The sequence below is a fragment of the Osmia lignaria genome, chromosome 7 (genome assembly GCF_051020975.1).
Source record: "Osmia lignaria lignaria isolate PbOS001 chromosome 7, iyOsmLign1, whole genome shotgun sequence".
Taxonomy (NCBI): Eukaryota; Metazoa; Arthropoda; class Insecta; order Hymenoptera; family Megachilidae; genus Osmia; species Osmia lignaria.
The window spans coordinates 8,501,991-8,523,184 of NC_135038.1; the positions used below are offsets into that span (position 1 = coordinate 8,501,991).

The 21,194-nt window shown below is 39.9% G+C and overlaps 2 protein-coding genes and 1 long non-coding RNA gene across 13 annotated transcripts in view; 2 read left to right on the forward strand and 1 right to left on the reverse strand.

Moving 5' to 3' along the window:
• wake (ankyrin repeat and fibronectin type III domain containing protein wide awake) overlaps positions 1–2,297 on the forward strand; it is a 74,511-nt gene extending 72,214 nt beyond the window's left edge. For 10 of the 11 annotated variants that reach the window (XM_034324455.2, XM_034324454.2, XM_034324456.2 and 7 more), the window contains 2 exons: positions 44–838; positions 1,719–2,297. In XM_034324455.2, the coding sequence (XP_034180346.2) occupies positions 44–838; positions 1,719–2,054 (1,131 nt within the window). In that variant the 3' untranslated portion in view covers positions 2,055–2,297. Of the gene's footprint in view, positions 1–43; positions 839–1,205; positions 1,287–1,718 lie in introns of all 11 variants that reach the window. The other variant, XR_004581436.2, reaches the window with a different exon arrangement.
• A 6,390-nt stretch (positions 2,298–8,687) lies between these two features.
• Positions 8,688–21,100, forward strand: LOC117604423 (uncharacterized). The gene is made up of 11 exons (XM_034324463.2): positions 8,688–9,349; positions 10,682–11,184; positions 13,510–13,636; positions 13,715–13,900; positions 13,983–14,161; positions 14,235–14,320; positions 14,402–14,621; positions 14,705–15,007; positions 15,088–15,270; positions 15,594–17,721; positions 18,047–21,100. The coding sequence occupies exons 1-11, from the start codon at positions 9,333–9,335 to the stop codon at positions 18,165–18,167; spliced, it is 4,053 nt and encodes a 1,350-aa protein (XP_034180354.2). The 5' UTR covers positions 8,688–9,332; the 3' UTR covers positions 18,168–21,100.
• Positions 9,598–10,335, reverse strand: LOC117604428 (uncharacterized). Its single transcript, XR_004581438.1, has 3 exons — positions 10,233–10,335; positions 9,957–10,172; positions 9,598–9,673 (listed from the first exon to the last, which is right to left on the reverse strand). It is a non-coding gene; the product is annotated as an uncharacterized LOC117604428 (long non-coding RNA).
• Positions 21,101–21,194: the final 94 nt, after the last annotated feature.

Here is a 21,194-nt window from a genome sequence, read left to right on the forward strand (position 1 = left end):
TGTCGAGCGTCTTCGTTACCTAGAATCTGATCAATGATTTTAGGCCGCGTCGCAAACCGTTGGAATTTCAATGAAGCACCTGCTCAGCCTCGACAGGAACAAAAGCAACAGCAATAGCAACAGCCTGAAGAGAAGTTTGCTACAGTTACCTCCTCGCGATCCAAAGCTCGTGAAATCCAGTCCAGGTAGAGGCAGTTGGCCAGGACCTAACGTTGCGAACTCTTCCTCGAATCTGCTTACGACTGAGTTCAGTAAAAGCGAGCAACAATTGCCCAGCGGTCAGTACGTTCGCAAAGGTAGCAACACCTCGAACGTGTCGACCGGTTCGGAACCTCCGAAATCCTCTATACCCATGAGCAGCACGAGCAACCTGAGCAACACGACCAGCGGTGGCAGCAACAATCATCTGGTACCGTTGCAAAACAGCAGGCTACCGCCTTCTAAATCCGAGGACACTTTGATCCTAACGAAATACAAACACAGCCCCAGAAATAGGTCGGCCACGATCACCTCCGCGTCAGCGAGCACCAGTCCTTTGCTCAGTATAAAGCCCATGATATATGGTGGCTCGCTTCTGAGCGTATCAACGGCCATGACAAACACCACTAGTCTCCTAAGCGTCAGCAACACTAATTCTGACAGTTTGCACTCGCTAAGCAGCGACGAGTACTCGACGCCAAATTCGAGCGTTTGCATAAAGAGCAGCCACGCGAAAAGCAAATCGACGAAACCCACCGCCAGTGTCGCAGCAATGGCGACTGGATCTCTTGAGAGCCAGCTGGAGGAGGAAAAGGACGAGGCTACGATGATGCCGGCTCCTTTACCTGGTATTCTTCAGGTAATCATTAAACCGCATGTGTAATTTAAGCAAAAAAGATATTTTTAAACTTTGTGACTAATGGGGTTGGTCTGGTAGGGTGAGTTAAAAATTGTGATATAAAAAGAAACAGCGTGGTAAATGTATTTTAGAATATACTTAAAAGTGCATGATGATTTTTAACTCACCTTGTATGGTGTATTTTTAAAAGAAAACATACACGAATCCTGATCTTGGAATTCCTATTTACAGTTGCTTCCTATTAGATGAGAGATCATATTTTGCGCAAGCTTTCCTAGATTAAACACGTTTACTTTGATTCTGACCACAAAGCTTGTCACCACTCGAGTGCCACCCCGTTGAGTTTAAATAATATTTTTCCTTGTAGGGAACACAAGTCTAACCCGATTGTAGTTAAAAACAGCTCACTCTTGGTCTTCTAGTGCAGACCGATGTAGCAGACATACGAGTAAGCCGTAACAACCGCTAAATCTTCAGTGCTTGTGTTTCGCTTTCAAAATAACGCTTTACGTGTATTATCGATCTGGTTGAGCATGAAATTTCATGAAAAATTTCAAATTATATATTATATATACACATATGAGTTTCTGTAAACTCATGTGTAGAATTAAGAAAAATTGATTGCACATGATATACTCTGTGTCTATTTGTCACTTTCAATTATTCTTTTAGTATCTTGTTAGCAAGTTCATCACTAATTTCCATTTTATTTACTGTTAATTCATTGATAACAGCCAGCTGTATCGAGCAACGTGCTGTCGCTGCCCTGCCAACTGAATGTCACTGCAAACGCTGATTTTTACAACAGATAATTTCTATATTCGTGCTATCGATCGTAATCTGACAAACGTTCTAGCAAGAGAATCCGATGTCTTTTCAGGTTTACGCGGCCTACGAGACTGGCCTGGCTTCCGGAACCAGCCTAAAATTGCACGTGACACCAAGAACCACGGCCAGAGAAGTGGTGAACCTGGTCGTGAAGCAGCTTAACATGGCTGTGGTTCTGAAAGGGCAAGAAGGTCCCATTTATACAGCCGACGAGCTGCCGAATTTCTGTTTGGTCGCCGTGATCGGTGCCAGGGAGCGTTGCCTCAGGGACGACTTCAAGTTACTTCAACTTCAAAATCCTTGGAAGAAAGGCAGGCTGTACGTGAGGCAGAAACAAGACGTCCTTGCGGCTCTCGAGCACAGTAGCAAACACACCGCGTATTTATAGCATAAGTAAGGCATGAAAGAGACCGGATACGATTAGATAAAAAAGGGATCTCGATGAAACAAAATCCCTATCAGTATAAGAAACTCCGTCTCGTACATAATTGGCAATAGTAGCGAAAGATTGACTCACTTCAACGCGTCTCTGTTACCTGTGATATCTTTCTGATTAGACTTTGACAATTTTTCTTTTTATTTCATGTTCAAATAGAAGAAACGATTAGTTGATAATTTACCAGGTATAAAACGCGTTGAAGTGTACGTAAATGGCTACAAGAGAAACCTTCGGTTATACCTCTCGAGGCTCTAAGTAAATTACACGTAATTAATTAGACGAATGAAAGAGAAGAGCGACAGGTCGTCCGACGGACAGGGATTAAAATTGTATTTAGCTGACCCGTACATTCCAACCGAGTTTACGATTCGACTACGACCTAAGTAGATTGTAAAGGAATGAATAATACTCAAGGTAATATTGTACTGTTATATTTTAGCTACCGATCTCAGTGTTTTAATCGATATACGCGTCACCGAGTGTAAAATGCGTCAAATGTTTAAAAGATCTCGTTCGTATCAATTGTATATTCAAAGTGTCCAAGCTGTTATCAATTTATCTTCGCGATCAGACAAGGTATACCGTACGAAGAGCTTGGACATTTCGAACGGACCGAGAGCACAGGCGTGTACGAACATAGGGAAGATTTTGTATTTATATTTTTAAATTCATGTAAACGCGTAGGATGCGATTTATTTTTTAACGACACGCGCGTTCCGCTTGATCGTGACTTTGTTAGCAGTATCTTTTATTCGATAGTTCTGCTAACATCGTTCTGTTCTCAACGAGATACGCGAGGAGATTCTGGTACGTTCGTCTTTCGATGGGAACAATAGAAGGATTCTACGGAATTAACCGAGGATCACCTCGAGGTGCTTAACTTTAGAGGATATAAAAGAATGAGGAATGAAATGTTAGAGAGTGAAGAAACGTGATCCAGACGAAAAAGAGGCTTTATAGACTGTTGCGTAGTTAATGAGAGTATTACTATCGTTAATTAAGATTTTTATTCTCGCTGAGATTAACCGTGACTGCATTTGAAACGTAAAGCGAGCGTTTTACTTACGTCCATTCTCGATAGGCAAAGAATTTGGTGTGTATATTTTATTATAGGTGATCGTTCGCTCTCTTTCGTGTTCTCTGAATTCAATTCTACTGTTTTCTGTTCGCTTACAATGCAAGCATTGTATACTTTAGTTTCCTGTTTTAATTCTATATCAAAATCGTTCTTGGTAGAATTACAAACACTTCCTGAAATCGTGGCTTGGACGATGCATTGGTGATAAATTAGGTGCAGAGTGGATTGTAAAAACACACCATAAACGCATGGTACCACTGTCCAGTAATTGAAAGTTTTGTAATTATGATCGAAGCTTCAGAGAACAAGAAAAGGTAGGCAAATTTTTAAATTAGAGCTTGATTTACTATTGAGAAATGTATTCTAGGTATGCTAATTTATCCATATCGGCTCGTCGCACGCTACAATTGAAATCGATAGGAACGTTAAGATCCGTCCTTGTGAATCTTCAAAATTTAGGTCAGATCGAACAGTGGTATCGTGCATCGTGGGGAGGGGGGCCAGCTAAGTTCAAACGAGAATATACGATGCACATATTTTTTTATCGAGAAAACAAAAGAGAGGGAGAGACAAGAGAAGAGATGTTTTCTATATTTTACCAGAATGTGTACTGATCGACGAGAGAAACGCGATCGGTGCGCATTTTCATGGAAAAATAAAAATGTTGATCTGCGTATCATGCAGAGAGGAGACTAACGAAGAGAGAAAGAGAGAGAGAGATTGAGAGAGAACAAGTTTGTAGAATGAAAGCGCAAGAAGAAATCTTAACAAAACGCTAGAAAATTTATTAGCTCTACCTGAGTGTTTATCGATGTTGAGTGTAAAATAATCATTAGCAGTTAAGTGTTACTATTTGGAAGGAAAAACGAACACTGTGTGAGACACGAGAAATCCAGATTTTCATCCTTAGACAGGTGTTTCGATATGGACGAGGAAAACGAACGAGGAGAATGAACTATTTGTAAATATTCGAAGAAGTCTATGTATGTATAAAAATATAAATGAGAATTATCGAAAGAAGATGGATTACTTATTTCGTCGACAATGCAACGACAGAGAAGAAACATACAATACAATCTCCTAGAATAAAATAATTTCAACTTCTTCGAGGGATCGAATCAATTCTTCAAACTCTATGGATCATTTTCAAAGAGTAGATCATTTTTAAAAAATTCATCCTCCTTTCTCACAAGATTGATCTGTTTGTTACCCTACTTGGTCTCGATCTCAGAGTCTTTTTGTAGGTTTTAGTTCGTTAGCCGGAGCTCGGCGTAATTCTCGTGGAGAGGAGAAACGAACCCGGACCCTCACGACCGAGAATCCCGGTGACCCACTTCCGTCTTCTTTCTCGCCTCATCTCGTCGAGCCACCTACTCCTTATTTATCCCCCACCTTGTGTAACTCTACGCTCGTCTCTTCCGGCTAGCTCCCAAGAGGAGATCACCGGTAATGAAAAACTGCGCTAGGCCATCCCTCTTCGAAGATTAATGCTCATCTTTGGTCACGTTTCATTCCTACGATCACGAATCAATTTTCCAATAACAGTTTCTTCGATAACAGATCTAAGAAAATAATTCGAATTGAATAATTTTTGGAAAAAAACCAAAAATCCCTCGATAAAATTTATAATTTAAAATAACAAACTGTAAACCAATTTTGACCTCTTTGGTAGTTCCAGTGTTAATCATCGCTGGCTACTGAACCGGAAATCCAATACCGTAATCAGAATTCATCTCGAGTTCTCTAAGTTCCATTCGTCTCTACAGACATTTCCATAAAATACATGAAAATTGTCGCATCTCTTGTTCCATCTAGTAATTACAGTTCACGTAACATTGTACTATTACAATGATATAATACTCGTAATTGCATCGCCTCTAGGTAAATTTGCTTTTGTGGGTGCATATACAGTTAATAGTCATTGTCAGGAGGACGGAGGCTGACGCGGTGATTGGTTGACCCGCAGTCCGGATTCGCCCTCCGCTGACCCCGTTGTTAACTGACCCACTGACGATACTGATAGCGGGATACCGTGTGCTCGGTTCACCTCGCTCCTTCTCTCTTACATTTTTCAACTAAACAAATAATCGAAGAAATTTTTACATGAAAATTCTGTAACGAGGGCGGTGCATTTAATAATCCGCTTGAAGTTGAAACATTTCTCCTGGGGAACGTAATAATCTGTTTTCAATAATTTTAGGTTCAACGTAGTGGAAGTTTATAGAATCACCGGGTAGCCTAGTTTCACAACAGGATCGCTAATAACAACGTCAGAAGGCTATAAACAACGAGCCACGATCCGTTCGACTGACAAAAATCCATCCGGACGCATCTGGGATCCCTGTTCACGCGTCTCTCTCGATCGGTCCCACGATTGCAAAACACGCTTGCATTGTGCTGGAAATTGCTCCGTAGCCTGTCACGAGAGCCAGATTGCCGTAATAATTTGATTGATATTCGCTCTCCTTCTCCTCCGGGAAACGCTCGGAGGATTAAGATCGAGCAACCGGTCACGGCTTCTGTTGCGACAAGGATGGCTGTGTAGTTGAGCAAATCCGAGGAGATCGAGAAACGAACGTTGTAAATTATTTCGAATGATTCATGGATGTTTCCTTGCCCGTTTGGAAGAATTTAAAAAGACTCCAAGAAGTCGAAGAACAAAGTGGCGGACGTTGAGATAACAGGAAGCACGGTAGGAGATTAACCAGTAGGTCAACTGGTAGAACGAGGCTAGAGACTCGTTGCAAATCCGGTGTCAATGAGATCGATTCACCCGAGTCTTAAGTCGCTCTAGTTATTGACAGGGAACTGGATCGTCTGGTTCTTTCGCGATGACGTCCTCCTGCGACCACCGTAACCGTACCAACGTCAGGGGAACTTAGAACGTGTAGCAAGAAAGGATATCCACTCTCCTATGTACGGAAGCTTCAGTTCTACATTCAGTTTTAATCCTAACTCGTTTCATTAACTTTGTTAATTAGCCTTCGATTAAGGGAGGGTTGCGTTAATTGGACCACCGTTCCAGTTTAAGAGATATAAAAATTGGAGTTTGAGTTAATTTCTAAATTATTTTTTTTTATAGAATGATAGAGTTTTATTGTTTCATTGCGTAGACGTTGATAGAAAAAGGGTCGTCCAGGAGATCCGGTACCGGGAAGCCGACGATCGGCATGGGGCTGGATTTTACACGGATCTTTAAGGCTCTCGTGCACGTGTACCAGCTGGATTGCGAAAGAATTATACGGGGCACAAGGTCTGGCCGTTCGCCGGTCGAATTTTTACCGATCGAAGGTTAGGTTTCGCAGTTGGGTCCGCGTACCGATCTCTGGCCTCTGCATGCCCTCTCCCCTACTTCGCCAATGTCCCCATATCACGGTACAGTCAGCTCCGCTATCACCTTGCTTTTCCTTAAACGGTCCTTATTTTTCTCCTCGCGAATTCTTCTCTCACGTTTCACTTTATACCTCTCGGAGGCATTCTTAAGACCTGGAGGAATTGAAAAGTTTTAGAAGATACCGGTCTTCTTCCATCTTTTCAGAATTTCAGAAATTTCAGAAAATTCTATTAATCAGGATAATCGAGGTGAGAGGTTCTGTTATAGAATGCAGTTGATATCCCTTATCATGGCGTTGAATGCCCTTATCAAAATTCTAAAGAGGCGTCGTGTTATCAGGAACGACTGTACTTCAGGATCGTGAGTCAGAGCAGGCAAAAGAGTGGAGGCCGGTTGCCCGGGTGTCCCCTCCTGCGGGGACACGTTATTGTCGGTGGACAACGGCGACGACGACGACGACGACGAGGGCGACCGGCAGTAAGACCCCGACGAAGAAGAAAAGAGAGACGAGCGGCCCGTGGTGCAGCTTACCACGAGGCCGTCGCGAGCGATCAGTTTGTTCGACGTACACAACCGGCTCGGACGTGGCCGTCGTCGCTGATTGTGAACCAGCAGTGAGCTACCATAGAGTACGAGCCGGACCATAGAGAGCACCAGCTGGATGATGCTTCGTATCTTCGTTGGATAACGATCCTTCTGTACGTTTCTAAATCACTCGGGATAATTATTTTCTTTTTCCCAAACTTCCAGTTTCATTAATATTGGGGATAGGTTGACAGATGACGCACAACGTGCGTCCTGTTCAGGGTTTATTAACTTCGTAATCACGTTTGATTATCTTTTATCAATTTAATTTGTTCCTTTGAGACGTGTAATTGATTGAAAAGTGATGACGCACCATATGCGTCTTGCATTGTGCATCCTATGCAATTGGTGACGCACCGTGTGCGTCTTGCATTGTGCATCCAATGCAATTTGATGATGCACCATATGCGTCTTGTATTGAAAAATTAATATTTCTCGGAAATATTATTCTTGTTGGGAAAAAATATTCGCTGTTTGTATGAAAAATTCTAGGTCACCGTCTTCTCTTAAATCTTTCTCCTTCCCTCGAATGCAGCAGCCAGAAAATCGTTGAATATCGTTCCATTAAGGAACATTGTTCTTGCTTCGTTGCTGTAAAATTCGCTTTAACGATCGTGCCGGGGAAGTTAGCAGGTCTCGCCTTTTTCCGGTAAGGTCGCCGGTAGGAAAGCTCGCCTTATACTGCCATTAGTATAATTAACCCAGATTTTCCCGGATTTATGGTGAACGGCGCACGGGTCAGAGCTGTGCCCGGCTACATAATAATGCCTCGTCCACACAGTTATTTCCTTTGCATATATACCATGGAGGAATTATGTTTTTAAAATCAAATTGAAACACTTGACCTTTGTATCTTTTTTTTTTCTATCTAATTGAAACGTTAGGAGAATTTAGAAAGTACCGATGAAATGTCTGAGATTAACCGCAGGTAGTGTGAACGCGGCATTAATGATCGATGATATTCCTTTAATTAGCGAGAAACGCGATCGAAAAGATTGCGTAGCGTATGTTAATGATTGCAACGCGTTGCACAAGATTAATTCGTATTCTTCACGAGCAATTAGCTGCGAAACGCGTCCACCGTATTGATGAATAGCTTTCGGTGAATGGAGCAAAGGGTGATATCAACCGTGAATGTTTCACTGTTCCTAATTAGTCGTTGTAATTGGTCTTCACGGCTGTTTAAATTAACGTTTAAAATTACTACTCGTCGAATTACGGGCCTATCTTTGATAGTTATAAATCAGATTGAGAAATAGTAAAATATGATTTCGTTCAGGAAACAAATTCGCGTTTAACACGAAAGGATATTCAGGAAACGAGAATGTCGGAGGGCTGCACGAGTTGCAGGGGCGCGAATTATGCAGGCGCCAGCCTGCAGTTAGGCTCGACTTCCGGCGGCGGGACCGGAAGCGGGTCCTCCGCGCCCGGAAGCTCTTGCACAACCACCAGGAGAGTCCAAGTACGGGCGAAAGTGTTGTACGGGTCTGGAAAAGCGATTGCCAGCTTGCAAGCACAAGAGAAAGCTGCCAGACACTGAAAAGGTACGTACCATCGATCGTAATCTTGAAATTTCTGGGATAAAATAAATATAAAATTAATATTGGAACAAGGAAAGTTAAAAAAAAATTTCAATCTCTAATTTTGACAAATTTTATTGTTCTAATATTAAATCTACAATCATTCACAGTCCATTTATTAATTACTCCATAATTAAAACTCTCCATTGCTTGATCCTAATCAAAGAAAAATAAGAGGCCATCGACCACCAACTAAGAATTACCATAATTCCCTCCAAATGACTACTCTAACAGGAATTAAGTGACGTGTTCGTTCGGCGAACAGATTCTTTGCCATCTTTGTCTCTGTTACGTCTGTTAAGCTCGAATGAAAAAGAGAAAGAAGTTGGAGTGTAGATCGATGAAGAAGTTGGTCGAAATCGCAGAGGTGACGGCCGGAGGGCAACCGAGTAACAGTAAAAATCCCAGAAAAAGGTGCACGACCGACTGATCGATCGAGCAAAAAAAAGAAAAAAAAGAAATGGACAAAAAAATATCTCCTGCATCCTTGGTCGTGGATAAGACCGGTCGATCAGCCTCCACGAGGCTTAGTACTTGGTGAACCGTGTTCGAGAAGGCCGCGTTTACCGAAGGACGCCTCCGGTGAACCTAGCCAGGGGTTGAATCCCTCATTTCATTTCAATTGCGATTCGGCCAACCTTCTTACAGACATGCAATCTTCTTCTTTGTGAGTCCAGAAATTATATATCTATATACATACACGTTGTCATTGGTTCTTTTGAATTTTTATTCTCATATTTATCATTACTTTACTTTATAGGATATATAGGAACTCTATTGGCTGACATATTATAATTTTCTTTTTTTTTTTTTTTTTTCTAATAAGGTTCAAGGTTTTTTGTATATTTTTCTGGGAACAAGGGAAACGTTTCGTTGTTTGGTATCGTAGTAAGATCTCACAATCGGTGGTCCCGTTACATCTCTTGACATTCCAAATAAAGGATTTGTGTTAGTTGGTCGTGGTTACTTGTAGCCTTTCTCTGTTATCTACCTATTAATTAATCCACATTAATCACCCTAGATTTTCATCTCTTCCTCCTGTAAATTCTTAACTACTGAAACACGTCCTATTCATTCATTGACATCCATTTATTTGGATTACGAATTCTTTGAACATTGTAAAATAAAAGTATTTCCTTTTTCTATAATAAATAACTTATAAATATTCTTGATTAATACCAACAGCTAAATCGATTTAATTGATCATTTAATTAAGGTGAATAAGTTATCTATTAGTATAATAGATAATAAATAAGTAAAACTATTCTATATACGTGTTTGTCCTTCGAAATCGGTATTCGCGGCGAGTAATTAACTGGTAAAAGCTGATAACGGGTATTTGCATATTACGAATGCGTATCTGTGCATCGTTGATCGATAATCCAGTTCGATTTCACCGTGACACGAATAACGATGCTCGACGACGATTCTTCTAGCGATTAAACGCTGTTTACGCGACGGAATGCAAATCAAACGGTATTCAATCGGCGCTAAAACAAACCATTAACGATTTATGTAATTTATTCAATGAGAAAGTTGCCGCAACTCACGGTCATTCACGTAATATTATGACATTGCAAGATGTTTTATCTCCTCTTACAATAACGAGGTTATACTTTCGCTTGAAATTAATGAAAACGAGCATCGACACTGTTACAATTAATTTCAATACGAAGATCAATCAGATCTCTATCGGTATAGGTGTTTAACACAGTTAAATTATGTTTCATTCTTTATCTATTTAATTTTCTATATTATTTTCATCTGAAAAATAAGTGTTCATCAAACGCCGGTAATTCTAGCGCCAATAACGTATAATTACAATTTTTTTTAATAAAGAAACTTAACTTTTATTTCATAAGCGTTTACACCTTGTCCTTAATGCGATTATGTTACCCAACTAATGGTTATCTATTTTGTAACACACCTCTCTCTGTACATTGTTTATTAAAACAATGATAATTTATAAATTTTCTTTCAATTAATAACTGCTTTCCAGTATTCTCTTCGTTCTCCTAACTTCCGCGCAATCAAAATCAACGACGAAACATGAATTACTCGAACCAACTACCACAGAAGGGTCACCATTAGATTTCACAAAGAAAGAAAAAGAAAATTACGATTCCGGACCCGTAGAAACATTGTTTGTTCCTGAAGATCCGAATAAGTACGAGGAGATCCTTGCCTACGTACGAAAACTGTTCGAAAGAGTCCCGGAATTCGATCAGGGTATCCTGGAGAACCCTGATCCAAACGAAACGTGGTCTAAAGATCCTCAGGATCAATTTTCGAGCCTCGAAGATCTTTGGGAAAAGAATTCGGAAGGACTTTTAGCAAGGACGAACGTAGAGGATAATAGAAAGGCTGAGATAACGTTGATGAAAAGAAATAAAAATGATGGAACTGGACCTGAAGAAGAGGATTTTCTGGAGGCGGCTAATTTCGGATTGGAAGCTATGAACGAGTTGTATACCATCAAGGAACCGATGCTATACTCGAAGGGTAGGTTTTAGGGTGTTTTAAATGAATCAATCTATATTTTCTATATTTTTTGTATGATAAACTTTATTAAAATCAAGTTTTCAAAGGCTTATACATGGCTATAATCTTATACAGTATTAGTACTATCACGGTAAAAAGAATAAATTAATAACCTTCTAACACTAATTAATCTATAGAAAGAATATTTGTTAGTGATATTGTCTCTCAGCACGCTATCAGCTAGTTAGAAATACTCTCGATATCTTCTCGCGCGAGTTTTACTCTCACTCTGGTTTTGCACGATTTTCGGGGTGGCATGGTGGGGGAACCTACGGTTCGAAATGTACTCCTGGTATCAGGATAGTAGAATGTGCAAAGAGGTAGCACGATTCTTGGGTAGACAGGGTGGGGGAAACTACGGTTTGAATTCTGCTCCTGGTATTAGGATAATAGGATGTGCAAAGAGGTGGCACGACTTGTGCGCATGCGCGAAATTTCCCCGCGCAATCTGCGCAGAACAGCTGCGCAGTGGTCTGGTCGTGGGCGCATGCGCAGAAGTACCGCGCTAATGCACAGACGCATAGACCATGTGATAATTATTAATTACACGTTTATTACTATTAAAAACTACACTTTCATAATTTATTCTTGAACAACAATGCCTGAAGAATTTTCTAATATCACTTTTATGCATAGTTTACTTGTAATTACTGAGTTATTAGTAATTGTTGTAGCAATTGCGTGGTCACCGGTCTCATTAAATACCCATCGAAGTTTTATTAATTTCTCTGTAAATAGCAACCGTCTATAATACTTTATGATTATATCGTGGGGACAAATGTTCAGACTACGTTCTTTAATGGTTTTCAGTGACATTTAATTCGTGAGCATTTAATAAAAAATTGATTTTTGTAACCATAATATCACTCCGTACCGCAGTAACATACTCCCGAATATTCATTAAATACTCACGATTATGGATTATTTTATGAACTTTTATGATTGCATTAGAAAGAGTAGGGTTTGAGGAATTTTCTCATAGCAATTTTATATAGAACAATGTTTAATTAATGATGATTTTATTGAAATTTACTTCGACAGTTTCGTGTTACATATGAAGTATATGTTCCGATTAGTACCACCGTTTGCCGCTATGCGGCGCTAGTATTTCCATGTCCATAAAATGCTATTTTTTTTATTTTCGATTTAAACGCTTTAAACTAACTACAAAGACATTATTCCTATTATTTTGAGTCCGCAGAATAATAATCTTCCACTCATAGGTCGCAAAAGTTGCTAGTTTTTGCAAAAAACGCAATTTAATTTTTTTGTGTTTCCTCGGTTGTCCGCTAGATGGCGCTAGTGGTATCATTTTGATACCGACCGGTAGAAAAATTTAAAAAAATAGATAATTATAAAGTTTTTGCAATATTTTTATATATTAAGTTAATTATTATATAATTACGTGATATTCTAAGTGGTTAGTAGGAGAATTATATAGTTATTACGTTTTAATTAATGCAGTATACAATTAACAATTACTATTTTATTTAAGTACAATTTCCATACAAGATAAATACACAATTTCAGATTTATTGTTAATTTTACACTATTGAATTATCGAACTATTGAAAATATACATTAAAAACATATTATGAATCATGGCTCCAACAGTGCCTCCTGATAGTAGGAGAACAGAATATGCGAAGAGAATAACTATTAATTAAACAATTATTACTATCAAAAAGTGAACTTTTATGATATAATATTGAAGAACTATGCACGTCGGGATTTCTAATACCACGTTTGTACATATTTCAATTGTAATTAAATAGTTATTAATGACTAATACTGTGATTACCTGCTTAACACAGGCGCTAAACATCTCTTGAATTTTCATTAATTTTATCGTACATAGCAACAATTTATAACATTTTATGATTGTATCGTGAAGAGAAAGGTCCAAACTACATTCTTTAATGATTTTCAGTAACACTTGACTTGTTAATATTTAATAAATATTGATTCTTATAACCGCTATAATATCGCTCCGTATCAAGTGCATACTTTCGAATTTTTATTGAATTCTCAGATTTAATGATTATTCTATGAACTTTTGTAACTGCATTTTAAAGGATAGGGTTCACGCAATTTTCTCATACTAATTTTATAAACATCTGTACAGTTATTACTTAATAACAATTATTTCTTTGGTTACAATTTCTGTTACAAGAAATTGCATACTAATCTCCCTCACAATTTTCAGTAATTACTCAAATATTCGAAACATTCTGTGAACTTTTATGACCCATTTATTGAAAACTGATTATAAACAATATGTTACAGGTATATATTTGGATTCCGATAATCCAGCAAGGCACGTGGCAATTTTTAACGATCAAACGGAAGAGGCAAGAGCTCTCGCTAAATATGGATTCGCGGTGCTTCAAGGCACCACAAGGTTCAAACGAAAGTAAGAATTCCATCCATATTTCCAGCACTTCCATAACTTTCTACACGCTATTTAATCCCGAAATTTCGTTTGCCCAAGATTCCCAGATGCACCGACAGACTCGCTCGTGTTTCGTCGAAGTCAAAGCAATCTACTCCAACGGCACTGTCCAAACAGAGGAGTTCCTATCTGCCCAACGGCTAGTTTGAGGTACAGAACATCCGATGGAAGTTGTAATAATCTTCATCATCTCTGGTGGGGCTCCGCCATGTCGTCCATGCAGAGGTAATCAGCTAAACAATCGTTAACCAAAATTAAAACAACAGTACCTAGCAAAATTTACTCGTTTTCAACGAGTTTTCCTTAGATTTCTGCCGCCAGTGTACGGTGACGGAGTACAAAGTATCCGGAAATCTGTAACAGGAAGACGACTTCCTACCGCAAGAGAAGTGACAATCGTAGTCCACGAAGACAAAGACGTACCTCTGGCATCAGTTACCCACATGCTGATGCAGTGGGGACAATTCGTTGATCACGATCTGACCGGTAGTTATCGAAAATCATCTAACGAAACATCAATCGAACGAATGAAAATATTTTTCTTTTATACTTTTATTAGCCACAGGACAAAGCCGAGGTTTCAACGGTACAGTTCCTCAATGCTGTCTCAAATTTGGCTCCGGCTTTCAACCACCAGAATTTATGGTACGAATTACCGTCGATTTAATACCATCCCATTGAATCTTCCTGGGTTTAGACAGAAGCATTTGGAATGTATCTTTGTAGCATCCGGAGTGTCTGCCGATACCTGTCAGCTCGAAAGACAGTTTCTTCGGTCCCCTGGGCGTGAAATGTTTAGAATTTGTTCGAAGTGGTCCAGCACCGAAGGAGGATTGCGAATTCGGCCCCAGGGAACAGTTGACGCAGGTGACTAGCTACCTGGACGCCTCCACCGTCTACAGCAGTAATGCCTTTCAAACTGACACTCTAAGACTGTTCAGAAACGGTGAGATATTTATTCAAAGGCATGTTTCTACAATTTTCTAATTTCTATTTTTAGTTAAATTTATAAGTTAATGGTGGTTTCAGGTTTACTGCAATACGGAAAGCTTCAATCTCAAAGGCCGGTGCTTCCAAAGCTGGACTCGGATCTCTGCAAGCGTGGATCGTTGTCGACGAACTGCTTCAGAGCCGGGGATGGTCGTCTAGGAGAGCAACCAGCACTCACATCGCTCCACGTCGCTTTTCTAAGGCTCCACAATAGGATAGCGACGAAGTTAGCCGCGTTAAATCCTCACTGGAGCGACGAGAAGCTATTTCAAGAATCTCGGCGAATCGTCGGTGCGATTGTCCAACATATCACCTACAGAGAATTTCTACCCATTGTTCTCGGTAAATATTCGATCGGATTAATCTGTCCGATTATTAACTCGCGATCCTCGAATCTTAAGGATAGACGAAAAATATTCTAGGTCAGGACGTGATGAAAATATTCGACCTCGAGTTGCTGAAGAAGGGCTATTACGAAGGCTACGATCCCAAAGTAAATCCGACCATCGCGAATGAATTCTCCACCGCTGCTTATCGTTTCGGTCACTCTTTGGTGCAACACAGTTTCGTTAGATTCAACAGCGATCATCAACCCATCTTCAATAGTAAGTGCACCCTTGGCATAAAAATGGAGCCATAATAAAAAAAAAGAACCATAACTATATTGTTATAATATTATACAAAAATTATAATGGTAAAATATAATAATTAATAATTAAAGTAAATATTTAATACATATATTTAATATATATGTGTTTATTTTTCAATGAACAATTTAATTCAATATTATATATTGAATAAAATATTATTGTATATTCTAAAATATATTATATATTTATCATTAATCATTATATAATATTATATAATATATTTTAGAATATACAATAATAATATTTTTAATTAAATTGTTATAATAATATCATTCCAGACGTCTCGATTCACAACGAGCTGAGTAACCCGGCGAACCTGGAAACAGCAGGTTCGGTGGATCGTCTTCTCCTCGGATTGATCAATCAGCCCTCTCAAAGAAGGGACGAGCACATCAGTGAAGAGTTAACCAATCACCTCTTCCAAACCCCCAGTTTCCCTTTCGGCATGGATCTCGCCTCGATCAACATCCAAAGAGGCAGAGATCACGGTATCCCTCCGTACGTTCAATGGCGAGAGCCTTGCGGCTTATCGTCGATAAATAGCTTCGACGATTTAGACAAAGCGATGCCACCGTCCGCCGGTAGAAAATTCAGGTTCGTCTACTCTTCGGTGAACGATATCGATCTCTTCAGTGCCGGACTCGCCGAGAAGTCGGTTAAGGGCGGTTTAGTGGGTCCCACCTTCGCCTGCATAATTGGCCAACAATTCAGCAACGTTCGCCGTGGCGACAGGTTCTGGTACGAGAATCCTGACCAGGAGAGCAGCTTCACTCCCGGTCAACTTCAGCAAATCAGACGAGTCAGCCTGGCCCAAGTGCTCTGCGCCACAATGGACAACGTAGAGACTGTCCAACCCTTTGTCTTCTTAATTGCGGACAGCTTGAAGAATCAACGTTTATCCTGCAGCGATCCTATTATCGGACAGTTGGATCTCGAGTTCTGGGCGGAGAAACCGTCCGAGACGAGGGGCAGAGCCGGGATCCTGGATAAATTCAAGAGAACCACTACCGAATCCAGCACCACGAAGATCAACTCGGCACAGAAGACTCTACCGCAGATCCTGAAGCCTCCGAAAGCGAGTATCCATCAGCAGAACAGAATCGTCGTGAAGAAACCTCTCGGTCCTCCAGATAACGTGACCATAGTTGTACAAAATAACGCCATTAATTCACCTATATTCGTGAACGACGCTATACATGGGTCAAGTATCAAGGTGAATCCTTCTTTGCACCAGCAGACTCACCAGTCTAATTCACCTAACGATCAAGTACCAGCTTACACGGACCATTTGCAATCCGTCCCAGTGTTCCTACCTCCCAGACCAATCCCCACTGCGCCTCCTGCGATGAACCTCCTCTTCGCGAATCCTTACATCCCGTATGCTTTCAAGGATCCCAATAATCCCAACCCTCTCAGCCAAGGTTTCCATTCCAGTTACCTTCCCAACGACGTCGTGTTCGAGAGTTATCCAGGATCTACTCCAAGGCCCACTTTGTACACATATTACACCAATTTTCATAAGACTACCGAGAAACCTGGGCAGAACGCGAACGTCTACCTGGTGGGTTACGTGCCGCAGGATCAAGAAGCGAAACCGACGCAGACACCCTGGCCTCGTCCCGATCAGCTGTCCAGACCTGTCTACGATTGGCAGAAGCTACAATATCAGCAGAGTTCGATTGATCAAGCTGGACAATCGAATTCGCAAGGGTACAGAGACAGACCTGATGGATCGATCGATTCTGACAATAGGTATCAATCGAACAAGCCTTATCAGAATGAGTTTCTTCATCAATCTTCTGTCGGAATAAAGGAATTCCTCGGCACGGTTAATCCTAACGGTGTCTATTTCTCCAGTCCCTCGAATAAACCCGATTCTCAAAACGATCACGGCTTTCATTCGACGCAAAGCTATTACAAAACGACTAGTAAACCGCATTACGATGAAACTGATAAGGCGATCGGAGGATCTTATCAGGATTCGACGAAACCATCGAAGACTCACAGTGTCACTATCATCGGGACGGACGCGATGAGTCAAGGTGGACACGAGATCGACAGAGTGGAGAATCGAGTGACCGGTGAAATTCCGAAACCGTTGATCTCGCAGATAAACAGACCAGCGATCAGGAAACCTGGGCAATATTATTACGAAAGGAACGTTCTGCATCGGTATCCCGAACAGACTTCGAAGGAAGATACGGAAGAGAGACACAAATGGGTGATCGATGGAGAATCAATCGATCGATCGCTTATCAATAACACGAATTCTCAGACTACTGGCGAGAACGATACGATTGTTGCTGAAATAGTGAGTCAATCGAGAAACGGAACGAACGATACTGTAAAGGATCACGTGGATCTTGATTTTCCGAAAGTGATCGATGACGTTGCGTCGATGAACAGGTAGTTATTAATTACAATTCTATTCTCTTAGGGAATAAACATACGGATAGCTTATCAACTATCGTCGATAAGATTCTTATCTTAATTGATAGACACACACACGAGACACATTTAATTTATTGTACAAGGATTTCTCATTTTCTTACCATCCGATAAGAATAGAACGGATGTAAGAAATTTCGTAGGGTAATTAGAAGTTGAATTGCCAGATAGTTAGCTAATACAAAAAGAAGATTCTCTTTGAAGTTGAAGATGCTCGTTAAGAGAATTCCTCGACGAGACGAGAGACCAGGAAGTGTTTCACCTATTTTGCTTCTGTTTTCAGCGGGAGCCACTGGCTGAATCCGCGAGAGGATTCGAGCGTGCCGTCAGCTCTGGAGGTGCCAAAAATTTCGTCCGACGACGCCAGCTTCGCCAAGGAATTGCCGAGGCCTATTAAATCCTGAAGTTACGCTTCCTAAGCCCTCTTCGCGTTCCAGTTCCTCTTTTTACGCGTCTTATCGAGTCGTTCGACCTCACGCGAACGAGTCTCGTCTTATTTATCGCTATCTCTACGAGTTCAAATCGTAATGCAATCATCGTTTGAATTAACTGCGACACCGCATTCGTCATCGCGCAACGCTATTTATTTATTGTTCACCGTAGGAGAAAGTGTTTTTTATGTAGTTTTGAGAGATAAGCCTCGAGGACGATAAGAATATCGTTGACGGCTTCGAAAGGGTCGTGCGGAGCATAGCCTAGTTTTCTGCCAATTTTAAACACGTCGGCTATGACTGGAACCATTCCGTACTATTTTCAGATGCACTCGCCGACACCGACGGACACATTTGTAATAAAGAATTGCACGATTTCTTTCGTTCGCACGCAGGAATTTTTGTATGTCCAATTTTAGTGTCCTTATTTTTGAAAATTGGAGGACAGACAGGATTATATTCTCATTTTTTTTTCAGATTTTTCAATGTTTACTATTATAAATTTTCTTTAAATGAAATAATTTTTATTAGCTACTCCCATGTCTCTACTTTAAGTACCTGAACGCTCGTTTCTATCAGTTCGTTAGTTCTGCAGTTATAATTTATTGTAAAAATTGTAAAATCAACAATTTGAAAAATTTTTTTAAATTCTTCAAGACACGTTTCTAGTGTGATTCTAGGGATCAAAATAAGACGAAAATCAAGAATAATGAAATAGCGTTTGGAGATTTGTTTTCCAGTAATTAACGTTTAGGTTTCAGGGGCTTTTTACTCGAATTTTTAAACGTTAATTACTGGAAAACATAGCCGCAAACGCTATTTCGTTATTCTTGATTTTCGTCTTATTTTGATCCCTAGAATCATCCCTTCAAACTTTGTTCACCTGTTGTCGAACACCCTGTATCTTTTGAGCATGGTGCTCCGAAACGTGTCTAATTTCGCATGGAACTTTCATAAGCTACTTGGACTCGTTACATCGAGGGAATAGTATAATTTGTAAAACTCGTTTGTAGATAAAATTGATTAAGCGACGATGAGTTGGTTAATACCGGACGAGTCGTTTAATTTTTCCCTTCCCGATTCATTAAAGCTTCGTTCAGTGAAAAACCGTCGCGTATAAAAGATGTTTCAGTCGAGTAACTTTCTTCGCGAACGAAGTTTCCGAGGAAGTTTCTCGGAAATAAAGCTCACCAGCTGAATCACTGGAAGGGTATTTCTCGGGTAGTGTCGGCCATCCGCGTAGAAAACTCAACTCTTTAACACAATACTGTACGAAACATCGAACGGTGTTTTCGCAAACTATTCAACTTCCAAGTTTTACTGGAAAACTTGGTATCTCGAATAACTAACTAACCGCGGGATAGAATTCCTTTCTCGAGATACGAGTGAAAAAGCGAAGTTAAGAAACGTAATGGTATCGTATTAAAGCATCCTTTTCTTTTCGCGAGAATTCTCGACGCATGATCTAAGCGGTTGCTAAGTCGTCGTTTTCGGGTCAGCAGAAAACAGAGGCAGAGACCGATCGAAATGCAGTTTTCGATGTCGTGACCTGGATTCGGTGTTTCTGCGTTTAGTTAATCGAGCCCGGTGATGAGAAACGATGAACACTCTCGTTGATCGAACGAGTTCGTGTGATATTCAATTACGTATTGATTCGATCGTTTATTTCTTCGATGTCGCAGAAATTGCGACAATGTTTCTCTGCTAATTACTTGGGTAACGACACTAACGACTCGTTTATATCGACGCGACGAGATTTTCTTCTTAATTATAGGGGATGACTTTTTGCTGGAAATCTCTCCTTTTTTTTCCTTATGTTTTCGTTCGATTAAACTGGTCTTTAAAAGTGGATCTCTACGTGAAAGCTTGAACAGACTGGTATCGAGTGACACGGATAAAAAGAGGCAATTGCAGGTGCATCGATTTCCATGTTTCGTTGGAAATTCATTCTTCGTTTTTCAATAAACGCGACATTGTACTTTGCTACCAGTTGCTCGTGAAAACGATACCTTGATAGTATGCCAGGTGGATCGTTAATCATCTTAACAGTTGGAATCCGTTAAGCTACCGAAACTGACCTAAAGATCGATATCGATTAGATTAAAACGATTTTATAATTCTGGTAGAATGTGATGATACAGCTACGTTTATCAGAAACATAAGATTAAATTCGTTTAATCGAAACGATTACAACCATTTCTTAATATTTATCGAGTAGAGTTACGGGTCTGTAACAAGATTGCTATCTATTTACTATCTAAGATTTTGCTACCTATTAAATTAATCTTGATCGTGCTTTTAAACGTGTATAATTCAATATCAGTTTGAAACACTTAAAATTCTTCTTTATTAACATGATATTCAATTTCAGGTTGAAAGAACGAGCTGGAAATTAGAGACAACAGGATGGTTTAACGCAAGAATTTCTCGAGACAGTATCTGGTGGAATCATTGCATCAAGTCAATTAAATGACGCAAGAAACGCTGCTCATCTTTCGTCACGATTCTCACGTTAATTTGTTGTTTCTGCTCCTTTCGCTGATGCGATTATTGCACGAAAACAGTCGTCACATCGCGTTTAATTAAAATGCAATCTTTCACGTTACAGGAACAAGGACGCGCGATTTCAAAATAGCGGGGAAAATCCCGCGCGCTGATTGAGTCGTTCCTGGTACCCCAGCCAATCGAAGGAATCCGCAAAAATCAATTTTTATGACAATTATAAACATTCATAACAAATTTCTCAGCCACTGAAATATAGTTAGCCGTGCAATTAACTTCAATCAACGTAATAAAACTAAATAATCTAATAAATCGTAATAAAAAATTTTAGTACCGCTATTCACTTACTACGGTCCTAACGTCAAGGAACGACTGGACAAGGAACAACAGGATTTACATTTAAGGTTTACAGTTATTAAAAATTCACATATTCGATATTTAAATCATTTATTACAGTTCACTGACACAGTAAAATACAATTTAAATAACTCGAGTAAA

Excerpts from the sequence above, each read along its gene's own strand:
- LOC117604423 (XM_034324463.2), top strand. Across the intron at positions 14,321-14,401 it reads TTCAACCACCAGAATTTATG|CATCCGGAGTGTCTGCCGAT; the intron begins GTACGAATTACC and ends GTATCTTTGTAG. Across the intron at positions 17,722-18,046 it reads GACGTTGCGTCGATGAACAG|CGGGAGCCACTGGCTGAATC; the intron begins GTAGTTATTAAT and ends TTCTGTTTTCAG.